Source organism: Astatotilapia calliptera, chromosome 1 (assembly GCF_900246225.1).
Source record: "Astatotilapia calliptera chromosome 1, fAstCal1.2, whole genome shotgun sequence".
NCBI lineage: Eukaryota > Metazoa > Chordata > Actinopteri > Cichliformes > Cichlidae > Astatotilapia > Astatotilapia calliptera.
In genome coordinates, this window is record NC_039302.1 from 7028241 (window position 1) to 7044087 (window position 15847).

Consider the following 15847-nt stretch of genomic DNA (forward strand, 5'->3'; position numbering starts at 1 on the left):
AAACTGGAATTTTTTTATTAGCAGTATATAAATTTGGATTTGGTTCATTTTTCATAGACTGGATCAAAACACTGTGCAGCTTCCCAAAAGCTTGTGTTCATCCTACAGAGGGGCACCAGCCAGGTCAGTGTGCTTTTCACCTCGCTTTTTGTTATTTTTATGGAGCCACTAATGGCAGCAATCCAACAAAATATAGATATCAAAGGAGTTCAAGCTGAAAATACAGACCATAAGAAGCTGATGCTCTATGCTGATAATGTATAACTTTTCCTTAGGAACTCACAAACCTCGCTCATAAAGACAATCACACTTAAAGACAAGTTCACATCCCAGACTACCAGACTATTCTATCAACTGGGGTAAATCTGCAGATCATAATTCTGATTGCAAAAGCTGTCAGACTGGACAGCAGGATTTTTTTTAAAAAAAATCTGTTTATCTGACCAGCGCTACAAATTACAGCAGGGCACTCATTTCCGTCGTGCCAGTCATTACCATCGTACCTATTTTTAATCTTTAATAATACAGGCACAATTGCAGGTGGGTTATTTTTCAGGAATTTTGTTAGGAATTCAAAGAGGTAAGGACATGGAAATTGTCTTTATTAATAAAGCTGAACTGAAGCTGAAAAAGCTGTGGTTTCACAACTAGTCAAGATTTTTTTTAAACAGTTCATTTCAGGTTTTATAAGAACCCTAATTGTAAAATGTTTCAGATTTCATGTAGAAAGGTTTCAGAGGATATTTGACATATGGGGAATTTAGAGACTGTATTAGGGAGTTAAACTTATGAAACATTATATTTATGGACAAAAATTAATGTTGTATTGTTTTCCTGTTGTATTCTTTTTTTTACTTATGGTGTGAGAGACACTTTGCTGATAGGCTTACTTGTCTTCTCAGCTGAGGGTCACTGCAAATCAGTACAAGGTTGTTTGAACCCATTAACTCTATCCTATTGTAAAACACTTCTATTCTGAGCGGTTTGTGTCTGTCTTCTATTCTCAGTACTAGCGGTTTCTTCCAAGATGACAATACCCCACAGGGCACGAAGGGTCATTGGATGGTTTGATTAATATAAAAATAATGAGAAATACAGTACATTGAAAGAGCATATATTTCACAATATTTTCACACTCATCAAACCATGAATGGTTTGATGAGTGTGAAAATGATGTGTAAATAAAAGGCCATACCGATTCACATCATTTTCATACTCATTAAATAACTCAGTGATCCTGATTGTTCCCTATGGACTGAAACATCTGCAGTGATTCCATCCTCTACGAGGGAAAATGAACCTAAGCCATACAAGCAAAATGCCACCATGAACCTAACCAGTACAGTCTCATCTCAGTTTTCAAAATGATCATGACTTTTAATGTATTTACTAGTGTTTCTAGAAACGAATGAATTTGGACACGAATTTTCCAACAGCGTTTTTCTTTTTTTGTCCCAGACAAGACTTTTCAAGTTGTTGTTGTCATATGTACAGTTTAGTGCAATAAAGAAATAAATCCAATTTAAAAGGTTAAAAAAATCCACAGTGGGATGCCGAATGAATAGTTTGTCTGCTTGCACCAACGTTAGAGTGCTACATGTGAAGGAAGAATATTGTGCAGAATGTCTGTGAAGGTTGTCAGTCATCGTAGATCATCGTAGGTCTGGACTTCTTTAAAGGCTTCTTTAAAGAAGTCCAGACGCTTTTCTTTCCAAGCTCCTTAGACAATGTCGTGCAGCGTTTAGCGAGGACTTTTAATGTTTGAGAAGAATTACCAGGTGACTAGGAAAGTAAAGCTGAAATGGCCAAGTAAAATGCCAGTAAGATGGTCTATCCTTTAGACATGGGTAAGAGGACAAGGAGACTTGGTGGTGGAATGAGGAAGGACAAGGAAGGTAAACATTAGAAGAAAGAGTTTGACAAAGAAAAAGTGGGATAGTTAGGTAGATGAAGAAAGTACACAGGAGTACCGGGAGGCTAGGCATAGAACAAAGAGAGGGTGGAAAAGGAAAAGCCTTATACTGAGTTTTATGTGAGTGTGGAAATTAAAGAAGAAGAAAAGGACACACAGAGGGATCAAGCTGGAACGGATGTGCAGCAGGTTAGGCTGATTAAGGATGGAGACTGAATTGTATTACTCTTCTTTTCTATCAAATGTAATTTTATTTATATAGCAACAAATAACAAGCAGTTGATGGAATAATGAATGAATAATGATCATTAATATTTTGCATATGAATAATCAACAAACTGACCTCACAGCCTATTGTTCGCCAATGGTGCTAGTTTCAGTCATTATGCAAATGTACTGTTTAAAAGGTTGGGAAAACCTGCAGTCATCCGAGACTGAAGAAGTGATGAAACGTTTCTCCCACTGAAAACGCTACATCCAGATTAACAGAATCAACTTTTTGGGATTTTTTTACCTGGGTGAGTGAGCGTATATTAAGACAATACATCCATAAGTATTCTCTATGTCTCGTCCTCTGTTCCTATTGCCTGGAAACTCCATATTCAACATCCTCTGTTTAATGTATTCACTATCCCTCCTCTGCACATATCCTCTCCTTTATCTCCCGTTGTAAGCCCTCGAGATAACCCATCAGAAAAATCCAGGTAGATTAGACGTTTCTAAATTACTCAGACTAGCTAGTATTGCACCAACAACCATGTCATCTTTAAAGTTTTCCCTCACCTTTTTTTCCTGATCTGATGCTCTGTTTAAACTTCAGCAGGTTGTTGCATTTATATTTAAGATTCCTTCAGTATAAGTCTTTTTCTTTTTTTTTGTTAGTGTAAGCCCATGTGTGGCTTTAATATTTCCCCACAATACCGCATTACTCAAATCCAGTTTCAGTCTTCAACTATGTTAATCTACAATGTCTATAAAAGCTGATTTTTTGATACGTACATATTCAGTCTTTATCACATTATACAGAGATCAGACTAAGGCAGTAATAAATTCATGAACTCCACTAGAGCTGCATAGAGAGGGATAAGGTTAAAGCCTGAGTGAGGAATGGTATCTGAACAAAGCAGATTTGCTGCACTGGAAAGGAGTCTGTGAAATTACTTATTCACCACATTTCACCCAATGACATCCTCCTCCAGTCATAAACACGCCCAAGTCACTCTCAAATCCAATTGGCAATACAGCATAATATTACTAACTCCACATGAATTTTAATTTTCTTTCACCAGATAAGTTATACCATACCAAGACAGTAAAAATGAGCATTATAGAATTATTCATCATGCACGATCCCCTGTGCACAGAAACACACATCTCAGATTCCCATTTAGCTTAGATGGGAGTACCTTTATTAATTTCACCTCCCCCTGAAATCCAATTACTGACACTGTGGAACTGTAGAAAGCATTGTTGACTGATCACGGCAGGTAAGTCTCTTGCTGATTGCTTTTCATTTTGTTGAACAAATTTATGATTCTTTCATTCTTATAAAGCCACACATTACATTATGCTGGTTTTCCTTGTGCCTGCTCTTTAGACCGCAATTAACGCAGAAGGTTTCATTGAAAATAAAGGAGACAAATGTCAGAACAAATACAATGCTGCTGCCAAATTGTCAGCAAATTACCCAAAAAAGTTGTTTTAGCACTGCGCCCACCATTTCTTATCAGGTTGAATTAATTGTAGCTGTACTTCAAAAATCAGAACACTGAGGGCCAGATACATAATACTCAGATGTTATGTACTCACAAATCTGTGCATCCACAAAGGCAGACATGTGAAGAATCATTCTTTTTCTCAAATTTTGAAAGCTGTGTGTGTACATAATTGTCTTTTTTACAAATCCCCATCATGCTACCTAATTTTGGTATCAGACATTAGGATACACTAATGGGCATGAATGTCATAGTAACTTTGGACTTTTAATTAATTCTTAGAACTGTTCTTCTTCCACAATGTAACGATTGTACAGCATACATTTTTAACAACTTCAAAAAACAAGGACGTTGCAAGCTGCACCTTAACCAGACACTTCTGGTAGCCACCAACAAGCTTCTAGCATATATCTGACTGGATATTTGGTTTTTAAATTGGTTGATTTCCTAGCACAAAACTGACATTTAAGGAAAGTCCAAAAATTTCCAAAGGCGTTGAGGCTGGGACATTGGGAAGGTAATTCCAGAAGCTTAATGTTTTAGCGGAATGCTTGCTTTATCTATTCTAAAACCTGTTTTCATCTGTGTTTGTCCTGTTGGAACATCCAACTATGTCCAAGTTCCAACTGTCTATCTGTTGATTTGAGGTGAAGTTAAAGAGTTTGGAGGTGGCCCTCCTCCTTCATTATTCCATCAATGTACCAGTACCGCTGGCTGCAAAACAGCCCCAGACTATGATTCTACCATCACAGTATTTTGCAGCTTCTATGGTGTTTTTGGGTTTACAAGCCCTTCTTCATCTCTTTAAAAAATATTGCTTGTTATTGTGGCCAAATAGCTCAATCTTTGTCTCATTTGGCTTGTCAGCTTAGCAGCTGCAGATTTCAGTCATGCTTGAAGGTGTCAGTTTTGTAGCAGGAGTACGGTGTACATTTTAGGACATCGTCAGGTATCAGACAAAAAATTGTCAGGTGTCAGTTGTCAAAAAAAAAGTTGTCAGGTATCAGAAAAAAAATTGTCAGGTGTCAGAAAAAAAATTGTCAGGTGTCAGTTGTCAAAAAAAAAAAAAGTCAGGTATCAGAAAAAAAATTGTCAGGTGTCAGGAAAAAAGTTGTCAGGTGTCAGAAAAAAAATTGTCAGGTGTCAGTTGTCAAAAAAAAAAAAAAGTCAGGTATCAGAAAAAAAATTGTCAGGTGTCAGAAAAAAAGTTGTCAGGTGTCAGAAAAAAAATTGTCAGGTGTCAGTTGTCAAAAAAAAAAAAAGTCATGTATCAGAAAAAAAATTGTCAGGTGTCAGAAAAAAAGTTGTCAGGTGTCAGAAAAAAAGTTGTCAGGTGTCAGACAAAAAATTGTCAGGTGTCAGTTGTCAAAAAAAAAAAAGTCAGGTGTCAGAAAAAAAGTTGTCAGGTGTCAGAAAAAAAATTGTCAGGTGTCAGAAAAAAAATTGTCAGGTATCAGAACACAAGGTACCAGAGAGAAAATCTTCCTGCAGGTGGCGCTGTTGTCATGTCCCACCCGAATTGATTTCCAAATACGTCATCAACGTGTGACCGTGGGAGAGCGTAAGGTCATTGACCTCACCGGAGTTTTACCGTGGTTCAGGCTCCTAACGACACAAGGTAAGTTTAACTTTTTCTCCCTTTTGTTCATATTTTTGCCACAGTTGTGTTATATTAAGTTGCAGTTATGTTGTGAAAGTTACATATCAGAGACGGAAAGCCAGTTTTGTACGAAACCAAATCAGTACTATTTTTGTCTGGCTAATTCATTCTAGCTAGCGACAGTGGTGAAACGTGATTCAAATTTAAACTGTTCAGTAATTGTTTTGTATACATTTCAGCAAATGGACAAGCTGAAAGCTTACGAGCAGCCTGCATCCTTTCTGTCGCTCTTTTTCTTTATTTCTCTTTTCTATATTGCTACTGTCGGGATATTTTTTGATCCCGATTTTTTTTTTTCTGTTATTGTTTTTAGACTTTGCTGCAATATGTCATCTGACGATGATGAAAGGAGTATCCGACTCTGGCTGGTTCCCATGACTGTACCAAAAATACTTTTTTTTTTATTAAAAAAAGAGCATTAAAAATAAATGACTAAAGTACAACTTATTTATTAACTACTGTTCACCTATTTAATATCAAAGAAGTGTATTTTTTGCTACACGTTTTATTTGTGGGCACTGAATTGACGATGCTTTTAGTGTAATTGCCACATAAAAAGATTTAGTACTTTACTGGTTAATTACTTATGTTCAGTGTAAGAGGTGGGTGATCAATTAGACTGTTGTTGTTACACTTAACCTTTCAAGATATGATGATAATAACATTGTTCAACAAAGGCTTAAAACAAAAGGAAATCAGCTGTGCACTGAATTCATATGGGCATAAAATAAGGTAAGTCTGCATTTCAACAGTTTCCGTGACAACTCTCTAAAATGACAAAACATGCAGTTTGCATTCAATATAATGTAAGTCTGTGTTGTCTTTTAACAGTGAGAGGCATCTGAGACGAGTTTTAAAACTTCTAGGGTTGAAGCGAAGATGCCCCCAACGACCTTTTACTGAAATCCACAAAGCTGTGGAGGTAAGCGTTAAAACATCAGTGCAAAAAATATATATTTTCCTGAAGTCTGTGTCATGAGCTATTGTAGAAACAATAAATGTTATTTTCTGTAGTGATTAAAAAAAAAAAACATTCAATTGTCTGTTTGTTTGTTTTTTAGAGTGAGATGAAACAGTGGTCTCCTGAACAAGGAATCAGGGCAATGGTAAAGCGGGTAAGGGATGTCAGAGGAGTGCGGCCTTGTTACAGGTTGGTTAAATAGTGTGTATATAATCAAGTATTCTCTTGTTTTACTGTTGAGCTCATAGTAAAATCTATTGTTACTGTAGAGACGATGTTGCTAATATAATGAGGTATATGGATGCAAGTGGTCTTCAGAGGAGATCTCCTGGAAAGAAGAAAATTCCCCGTCGGAATTACATCAGCCGTGGTCCAAATGACACATGGCACATTGATGGTATTTATTTTATCTTTTCAATTAACCTTCCAAACATGTTTTGATGGTACTTCTGTTGAAACAAATTGTAATTATTATTTGTTGTTTCATATAGGCAATGATAAACTGAAGTTCTTTGGAATGTGGATACATTTGGGGATTGATGGGTAGGTTTGAATATGGCATTCGCTACTTAATTTATTATATTCAGTGATAGTACAAAGTTGCTTCAAGATAAGGATGTGCGGTAAACTGAGGTGTTATCTCTCCTGAGGAGTCTAGGGCAGGGATGGGCAAGTCCAGGCCTCGAGGGCCGGTGTCCTGCAGGTTTTAGATGTGTCCTTGATCCACAGCTGATTCAAATGGCTAAATTACCCTCACAACATGTTTTGTAGTTCTCCAGAGGCCTGGTAATGAACTAATCATTTTATTCAAGTGTGTTTACCCAGGGTGATATCTAAAACATGCAGGACACTGGCCCTCGAGGTCTGGATTTGGCCAAGCCTGGTCTAAGGGACCAAGATAAAGTATGAATAGTGAAGGAGTATTCAAGATGGCGGTTTTTAAAAGGCTTATTTCCTGCTAGTCTTAAAGTTCCATTTCAGACTGGCAGTTAATTTCAGGGAGGGCCAAGACCAACACAACAAACAAAACATCCCTGATACAAAGTAAACAGAATTTAACTCCAAAGAAAATAAAATGTACAATTTACGATAACCTACCTAACCAACACATAAACAGGAGAATACAAGGGATTACAAAACAAAAGGCAGCTCTCCCCTCGCGTCAGTCTGAACACAGTCAAGAGTCACATTCAATTCCAAAGGCATGTAAGCCTACACAACTATGGCAGTCAAAATGGCCGGAGGAACCAGAAACAACGCCTAGACATAATACAATGGAAAACCAGCATACTCTTTGTCAGGGGAAGACATTTGTTCAAACACAAGCAAGAGAAATAAGACACTGCAGACCAAACTCAGAGTGTATAAGAGCGTGCGCACGGGTGAGTGTCTCTGAGGAACACACACACCGAATGCAGGCTTGCTTCCTTTATTTATAGGAAAAAGCAGGTTACATAGTACTTTCTCTTTTGTGAGAAGTCGAAGAGAGGTTAGGCATTAGATCAGCTTATCTGATCTTTCACACACTGGGGTAAGAATACAGAAGTATATCATGCTTTATCTGACATCACAGACACTGAAGTAAAGAATGCATCATTATATCATGTTTGTCAAACATCTCAGACACTGAGGTAAGGAATGCATCATGTTTTCCTTTCAATAGACTTGGTTAGGTGATTCTTCAACAATAGGCTTGGTTATGTGAAAATATATGAACACTTGAATATAAGGCACACTTGATTATATTGTATTTCATAAAAATCCTCTGTCACTCTTGGGGAATGTAACAAAAACCAAACATAGTGCCAAAACATGATTAAATCATATGTACAAGTGGCCACTTTTCTGTTTCTTTCTTTTCAGATTTTCCAGGAAGGTTCTATGGCTAAAGGTGGGCACATCCAACCGCAAACAAAACTTTGTGGCCAGATACTTCTTTGAGGCTGTTCAAGAACAGGGTGGTATGCAATATACTAAAAAAATGGGGGGTTAAAAAAGATTACATTTTGTTAATAAATTTATTTTTTCATCATTCACTAATTATCTTCAGTTTGTGTCTTTAGGCTGTCCTCAAATGATTCGGGGGGACAGAGGAAAGGAGAACCTTGTTGTGGGTCAAATGCAGATGGCATTTCACATGCGAGATCTTGGGAATCAGGCATGGAGGTGCTTCAGAATGGGGACATCAGTGCACAACCAGGTATGTCTTTAAGCTGGTAAATGACTATTTCTAAAGTAACAACCTGACAACAAAACTGATAATGTCATGTTTCTGTTGTTTAGAGAGCTGAATGTTTCAACAGTATTTTAAAGCGGACATGGATTAAGAAATGGCTGACAACATTTGAGGTAAAGCAAATCTTTCACCTGTAAAACCTATTAACAAAGACTAGCCATCAAAATTTCGTTAAACATACGATGGATTAGTTTATCTGAAAACACAAGGCCAGAATCTGTGTTTATGTACATCTGTACCTTTTCACTAATGAAATTCTCACCTTCACAACTTATGTCTTTTTCAAAACAACATGCGTAGGCCATGATGGAGTCTGGGATCCTTGAACTGGACAATCCTGTGCACATGTAAGTCAATATTTTTAGACATGAAAAATAATCAAGCAGCAGTATGAAAGTATGTGGTCTAGGAATGCCTTTGTTTTTTGAGTACTGATTAAAATTTAGCTTTTACTTATTCTACCTCAAAGAAGCAGATGAACATATTAATTTTTTAATTCTCCTTTTTCATAGCAACTGCTTGCAGTACTCACACTTGCCACTGCTTCAAAGAGACTTAAAAACGGAGCAAACAGTTTGGAACACCCATGACATCCGCAAGCAACGCAATGCACCTGGTCCATTTGGGAAACCCGACCTTCTGTTTACCTCACCACCTCCTGGTATGTCATTTGAAAGCCTGTGGGGTTTTATTTTTTTGTTTGTTTTTTAACTTTCATTAGTTTACTTTTACTTTGATATAGCACTCTTCACAGGATAAAAACCACAAAGTGGCTTCACAATAATATAAAACAGATGAACATAAAACAGCACAATCGAACATACAGAATAAATGCAATCAAGGAAACGTAATGATGGAGGCAGAGCATTCCATGACCTGGGAGCCACCGCTTTGGAGAATCTCTTGCCTCTGGTCTTCTGGTGGGACTACTAACAGCCATTGATTAGATGATCACAGGCTGGGAGAGGGAGCGTGGGGTTCTATAAGATCAGAAATTAAGGCAGGAGCTTCACGATTCGGAGCATTGAAAGTCATTACTAAAATTTTAAAATGAATTTTCTAAAATATACTGGAAGCCAGTGTAATGAGCGTAAAACTGTTATAATGTGCTTTCTCTTTTGTGTCTTCCGAAGAAGCCTACTTGTAGTACAATAAGAGATTTCTGAATTTCTACTGTCAATACTAAAATGGCTTCATATTGACACCTTTAACTAAAAATTTATCTAAATGTTTGAGTGACATTTCCATCTTTAAGTTTCTGTAATAACATCTGTAAACACTGACTGCTTCTTATACAGGTTCTAGAACAGCTTTGTCATTATTCATTTATTTTTAACATTCAAAGTGAACATCTTTTCAATATTGTCTTTCATTCGCAGGATATGGCAATGTGCTGCACATTGTTGACCCAGACCTTTTAGACTATGCCAAGCAATTAATCTGTGAGAGGGAAGAGCCTTCACTGGTAGCAAACCAGGAATTCAGAGACATGTGCCAGAACATTTTAGAAAACAGCCAGTTTCCCTGCACACCTGATGGTTGCCTTGCTGCATACCTCATGCTAGTCCAAGAGCTCACAACTGCCATGAACAGAAATGCAGTTCCTACACCTTCTACGTTTGCCGAGGCAAATGACATATACATCTTTCTGAAGAGAGAGAGGATGGAAGGTGCACCAGTAAACATTTCCAATGACCAATAAAATCATACAACAGTGTTTGTTAACATTTATTTATCCTTGTTTAAAATCAACAGGTAATTTGAAAACTGTCTGACCAACAAAATGTACAATAAAATTTTGAAATACAATTGACAAGGTGCCATCTTTCATAATGATTCAGTGTTTCATTTACCACAACTTTTGTTAACAAAATGTAGAACATAATTCACATTGAAAGACTTTTGAACTGCAGACTGTAGCAACATTACCACTTGTAGCCATATCGGCTCGTAAGATCAAGGCCTGACTTGAGAAACTTAACAACATCAGATGCGGAAGGCCTTGAGTCTGGGTCATAGCTCACCAAACCACCAAGAAAACTGTTTTTGTCACTGAGATGTGATAGGGCATGTGGTGGGGTTTTGGTGGCCATTAGTGCAGCCAGTTCTCTTTGTTTTTTAACCATCCACGGAGCGGAACCCGTCAGGATCTCCAGATATGTGGCTCCGAGGGACCACATGTCTGTCTGGAACGAGGCCTCTTCAAACATCAGTATGCATTCAGGGGCCATGTAAAGATATGTGCCACCAGCTGGACCAGTAGCCTGGGCAGTGAACTTACTCCCTTGACGAAGCATCACAGTGTCTCTTATGTTTGCCATGCCCCAGTCTGTCAGGACTGCCTTTTTAGAAGGGTGGTGAACCTATAAGGTATACATATGAGAACTTACCAGGTTGTCTAAAATTTCACAAATGTTATCAAAAATGTCATTCCAAAGACCACAGCTCATAATTGGGGAAAAAAAAAAAACCCTCAAAGCTTTTAGCACCCAGATCACCCAATCACTGCAGATTTATTCTGAGATTGTTTATTATACCAAACATTAAAATTAACAGATTGGTTAATGATCCAACCCGGTTTTATAGTCCTGTGCATTTTTTAATCCCCATTCCACTTAAGCAAGTGGTACAGACTAATAAAAGAATAGAAACTTTCAGTTTGTAAAGCCTAAACTTACAACATGTTTGGGAATTTTGTAGGTGTGCAAGAACCAACATATTAAAGAAAAATTGGACTATTAAAGAAACAATGTAAGGCTTCTTACTTTAAAAAAAAATCCTTTATATGAATATGCCAGAAAAGTTTCTCATTGTTCAAATGTAGTGTTTAATAGACTGAAGAGAATAAAGTTAAATAAATAATATACTATTTTTATTTTGATCTTCAAAAACAAAGTGGAGAAAAAGAAAAATACAGTATGGCTTACCATGACATTTGCTGGCTTTATATCCTGGTGAATGATTCTCTGTGCATGGATGTACTCTACTGCCATGGATAAGTCCAGTGATATGAAACCGGCATCATCCCCTTCAAGCTATCAAGACAATATATAATATTAATAAAACAATGCGTAGCCAGGTGTGACAATCTAACATGTCTACCACTGGAAATGTATTACTTCAAATAGGATTAGTATTCAAATGCAATTGCCATTTCAATTTCAATAAATTACAATGGGACCTAAGACCAACAAAGTCAATGTTTGGCGGTGACAATCAAAAAGCCCTGATTGCAGTCCTCTTGCGAAACTGTAAGCAGAGGTGAATGGTGTGTGTGAGCAAGGTGGCCAACCAATCTGACTCAGTTACACCAGTCCTGTCTGGAGGACTGGACAGAAATTCCTGAAAAATATTGTAAGAATATTGTAGAAGAAAACCTAAAATGTCTGGACCTCATCCAAGTAAAAACAGCAATTCTACCAAAACAGTAAGGGAGCTTATTATTAAAAATTTAAGATTATTCTTTTACTAAGTTGATACTTTTCTGGCATTTGACAATTAAAGATCATTTTGGTAATTCTAAATGGTTGAAAACATGAGAGAAAAATAAAGGAATCAGTCTTTTTATATGTTGTACACAAAGATGGTTTCAAGTACATATTTAAACAAATGACAGCAATAAAAAGTTCTTTTTTAATATGAGGGTATTAAGATAATTCACATCTACCTAAATGTATTAAACATAAAGTTATGAGTATTGGTACCTTCACCAAGCAGCTGTCTGTGTGAAGCACTTGCTGCAGGGTTGCGCCATGAATGTATTCAGCTGCCAACAAAAAGCAGGACTCAGTGCGGGCAACTGCCATGAGTCTGACGATGTTGGGGTGAGACAGTCTCCTAATAAAACAGAAACATGTCCGAATAAAAAAAACAAAATAGAGGCATATTATGTTACAGCTTGAGGAAGAATCGATTTTGACAATGAAAAAAAAAAGTGTGTCAAAGTTCTTACAGTGAAACATTTATCTCATGATGAATGTCGCTGTCCTCCATCCCTTGTTGGCCACACATGATCCTTTTAACAGCTGCTGGAGTACCATGAAAAGAACCTCTATATACCTTGCCAAATGTTCCTTCTCCCAGTAGATTGTCCTCACTGTATGTAATTAAAGCCTCTTCCACATATGGAACACGTGGAAGATACACTTGGGGATAAAAAAAAAAAACACAAAGTAACATCCATTAACATACAGCTACTGCTAATCATTCTTCTATTAACTGCTGGATCACTAATATCTAGGTTTACTCCAGGAACTTGAGTACCAAATAGTGAAGAATGAAAACCTTTATTTACAATTTTGTCTGATGATATGATGTTAGCCCTAAATGGGAAAGAATGCTTACATGATGGCGATTTTGGAGTTGGGTTGAAAGACTGTGCAAAATCTATCAAAAGCCCACTACTTCCAGCACCTTCAGATAGCTCTTCAGCTCCCTCCATAGCTTCTTTTGACTCAATAACTGCATGTGGTAACATGTCTTGGCTCACTGCTCCACCTGGACCTAGAGATGACCCTACATTTTCCTCCTTCCTTTGCTTGGACTGGCTTTTCTTTCTGACTCTCCCTGTTTCAAATTCAGCTGAGCTGGATGTTTCTGCATGGAAATCCTATGAACACATTCAGCCAAGATATACTTTTTGCAGGGTGCACTGTGAAAATATCCACATTTATGACAATGATAAGAAATTAATTGTTCTGTTCAAGATGAAGCCATGGTTTTACCTGTTCTGCAACACTTTGTCCTATGAGGGTTTCAGGAAGTTCATCTGCAGAATAAGATGCATATTATATACAGTAACTGTGCAATGACCAAGCATAGTAAACAAGTGTGTAAAGGTTGGAAATGTAATGCAAAACAAAAACGAAGTCAATTTTAATGATTTAGTTAGATGTCCAGGCATTCACCTAAACTGCAACTTTCATCACCACCCACTTTAGTTACAGGGTCTTCATCTGTAAAATAACACATTAATTGCAATATATCTGAATAATGCCCAACATGGCCAGTGTACCATGTTCAATCATAACATCAAAAATATTCAATTTGGTTTGGGCAGGCACACACCTGAGATGGAACTTTGATCATCCAAACACACGACCTCTGTACAAAAAGTAAAATTATTTCATACCATACAAATTCGAGTGCTAGACAGTAGTTAATAGTAATATTGAACACTTTATTACCCAGTTGTCGTCGCCCGATGTATATTGTTCTTTTCCACATATGTGTAATATCAGAAACAGTTCCGTATTCTTTGTGGAACTCCTGCTTACTCCACCTGGTCCCGTCAGAATGGCAAAGAGTGAACTCACTCCCCTCAGTACGCTCTGGCCAGAAGCGTTCTTTGCCTATGGTAATTAAATCATCATAGGTTTCATGGCCTTGAAGAATGATTCGAGGTGGAGCTTCGTCCATTATTAACTTCTGGTACCGTCCACACTTTCTATGAGTTCTTGGCTTCCACTCCATGGGAGCCAGTCTGACCTAGCATCAAGGAAAAAAAGGGAAATTTATTAAAAAATAAGCCAAATTTAGAAAGTTATTTTTTAATATATTGCTGATAGTCATACAGGTAGCTTCACTTTTTAACTAACCTTCAATAATGATTTGGCATGGTCCAAACGTTTATCATTCAGTGGAAACTGCCTTTTCTTTACTTGAGGCTGTAGTAGTTTCTTGGCTTTACCAAAGGCCTCTGCTGCACCTGTAATGGATGAAGCTGAAAGTTAATCAAACTGATCCACAGCGAGTTCTATATTACAAATGACCTTGAAGCAAAATAATTGTGGTTTTCTTACTGAGAAATTCATTGCCACGTGTTGAAGTAGTGTCATCTGCAATATAAATAGGGCATTGATGTGAAACATGTGGTTTATAGAATTCTACTACAATCACAGACTACTGCACAGTCATCTGCTTTCAAAATGTATTGCATCTATTAATAAAGTGGTTATTCAATCATAACCTGCTAAGCATATCATGTTAAATAAAGGAGATTGTTTTGCATGTTGTTCAAAAGTATCAAAACCTACCTGATTTTTCTGCTGTCAGGAGCTTTTTTATGTTGTTATCAAAGCCTTTTTGGGTAATCTCACCTTCAAATAAAATTTTAAAAGGGTAAGTAGTTATAGATTGACTGTAGGAGACAGATCCTACATGACTATCTAACTTTTAAATTGCAATCTTTTAATTTTGTGAGAAATTTAACTTTTGTCATTTTTATTTATTTTTTTTTTTTTTAAATCGGGCACTCCAACAATATCATAAAGTAATAACTATATACATCTGTTAACATGCATATTAATAAAGAGAAGTAAATATGAATACCATACATGTTAAATAATTAAAGCATGATATTGTCAGGGTTCTTTGCAGTTAAAAAAATTAACTTGCAAGCATTACCAAAAAGTTTAATAAAGTGTTGGATTACCATTTTCAAGGTCTTTTTTAAGCTGCTCGTAAGCTTTCAGCTTGTCCATTTGCTGAAATGTATACAAAACAATTACTGAACAGTTTAAATTTGAATCACGTTTCACCACTGTCGCTAGCTAGAATGAATTAGCCAGACAAAAATAGTACTGATTTGGTTTCGTACAAAACTGGCTTTCCGTCTCTGATATGTAACTTTCACAACATAACTGCAACTTAATATAACACAACTGTGGCAAAAATATGAACAAAAGGGAGAAAAAGTTAAACTTACCTTGTGTCGTTAGGAGCCTGAACCACGGTAAAACTCCGGTGAGGTCAATGACCTTACGCTCTCCCACGGTCACACGTTGATGACGTATTTGGAAATCAATTCGGGTGGGACATGACAACAGCGCCACCTGCAGGAAGATTTTCTCTCTGGTACCTTGTGTTCTGACACCTGACAACTTTTTTTCTGACACCTGACAATTTTTTTTCTAACACCTGACAATTTTTTTTCTGACACCTGACAATTTTTTTTCTGACACCTGACAACTTTTTTTCTGACACCTGACAATTTTTTTTCTGACACCTGACAATTTTTTTTCTGACACCTGACAACTTTTTTTCTGACACCTGACAATTTTTTTTCTGACACCTGACAACTTTTTTTCTGACACCTGACAATTTTTTTTCTGACACCTGACAATTTTTTTTCTGACACCTGACAACTTTTTTTCTGACACCTGACAACTTTTTTTCTGACACCTGACAATTTTTTTTCTGATACCTGACAACTTTTTTTCTGACACCTGACAATTTTTTGTCTGATACCTGACTTTTTTTTTTTTGACAACTGACACCTGACAATTTTTTTTCTGATACCTGACAATTTTTTTTTTGACAACTGACACCTGACAATTTTTTTTCTGATACCTGACGATGTCCT

At 36.9% G+C, this 15847-nt stretch overlaps 2 protein-coding genes and 1 long non-coding RNA gene across 3 annotated transcripts in view; 2 read left to right on the forward strand and 1 right to left on the reverse strand.

Moving 5' to 3' along the window:
* The window catches only part of LOC113017255 (uncharacterized), a 77561-nt gene that overhangs the window by 42863 nt on the left and 18851 nt on the right, over window positions 1-15847 (forward strand). The window lies entirely within an intron of this gene.
* Window positions 5035-10297, forward strand: LOC113017157 (uncharacterized). The gene is made up of 13 exons (XM_026160345.1): window positions 5035-5245; window positions 5601-5638; window positions 5935-6019; window positions 6119-6209; window positions 6349-6437; window positions 6518-6645; window positions 6740-6791; window positions 8112-8209; window positions 8312-8448; window positions 8532-8597; window positions 8785-8831; window positions 8997-9145; window positions 9864-10297. Exons 2-13 carry the CDS (start codon window positions 5614-5616, stop codon window positions 10184-10186), a joined length of 1290 nt encoding a protein of 429 aa, XP_026016130.1. The 5' UTR covers window positions 5035-5245; window positions 5601-5613; the 3' UTR covers window positions 10187-10297.
* LOC113017019 (probable serine/threonine-protein kinase MARK-A) lies at window positions 10199-15394 on the reverse strand. Its single transcript, XM_026160294.1, has 14 exons — window positions 15191-15394; window positions 14918-14969; window positions 14520-14582; window positions 14286-14321; window positions 14082-14191; window positions 13671-13971; window positions 13552-13587; window positions 13392-13439; window positions 13209-13252; window positions 12829-13093; window positions 12437-12629; window positions 12189-12321; window positions 11412-11519; window positions 10199-10847 (listed from the first exon to the last, which is right to left on the reverse strand). Exons 2-14 carry the CDS (start codon window positions 14964-14966, stop codon window positions 10410-10412), a joined length of 1824 nt encoding a protein of 607 aa, XP_026016079.1. The 5' UTR covers window positions 14967-14969; window positions 15191-15394; the 3' UTR covers window positions 10199-10409.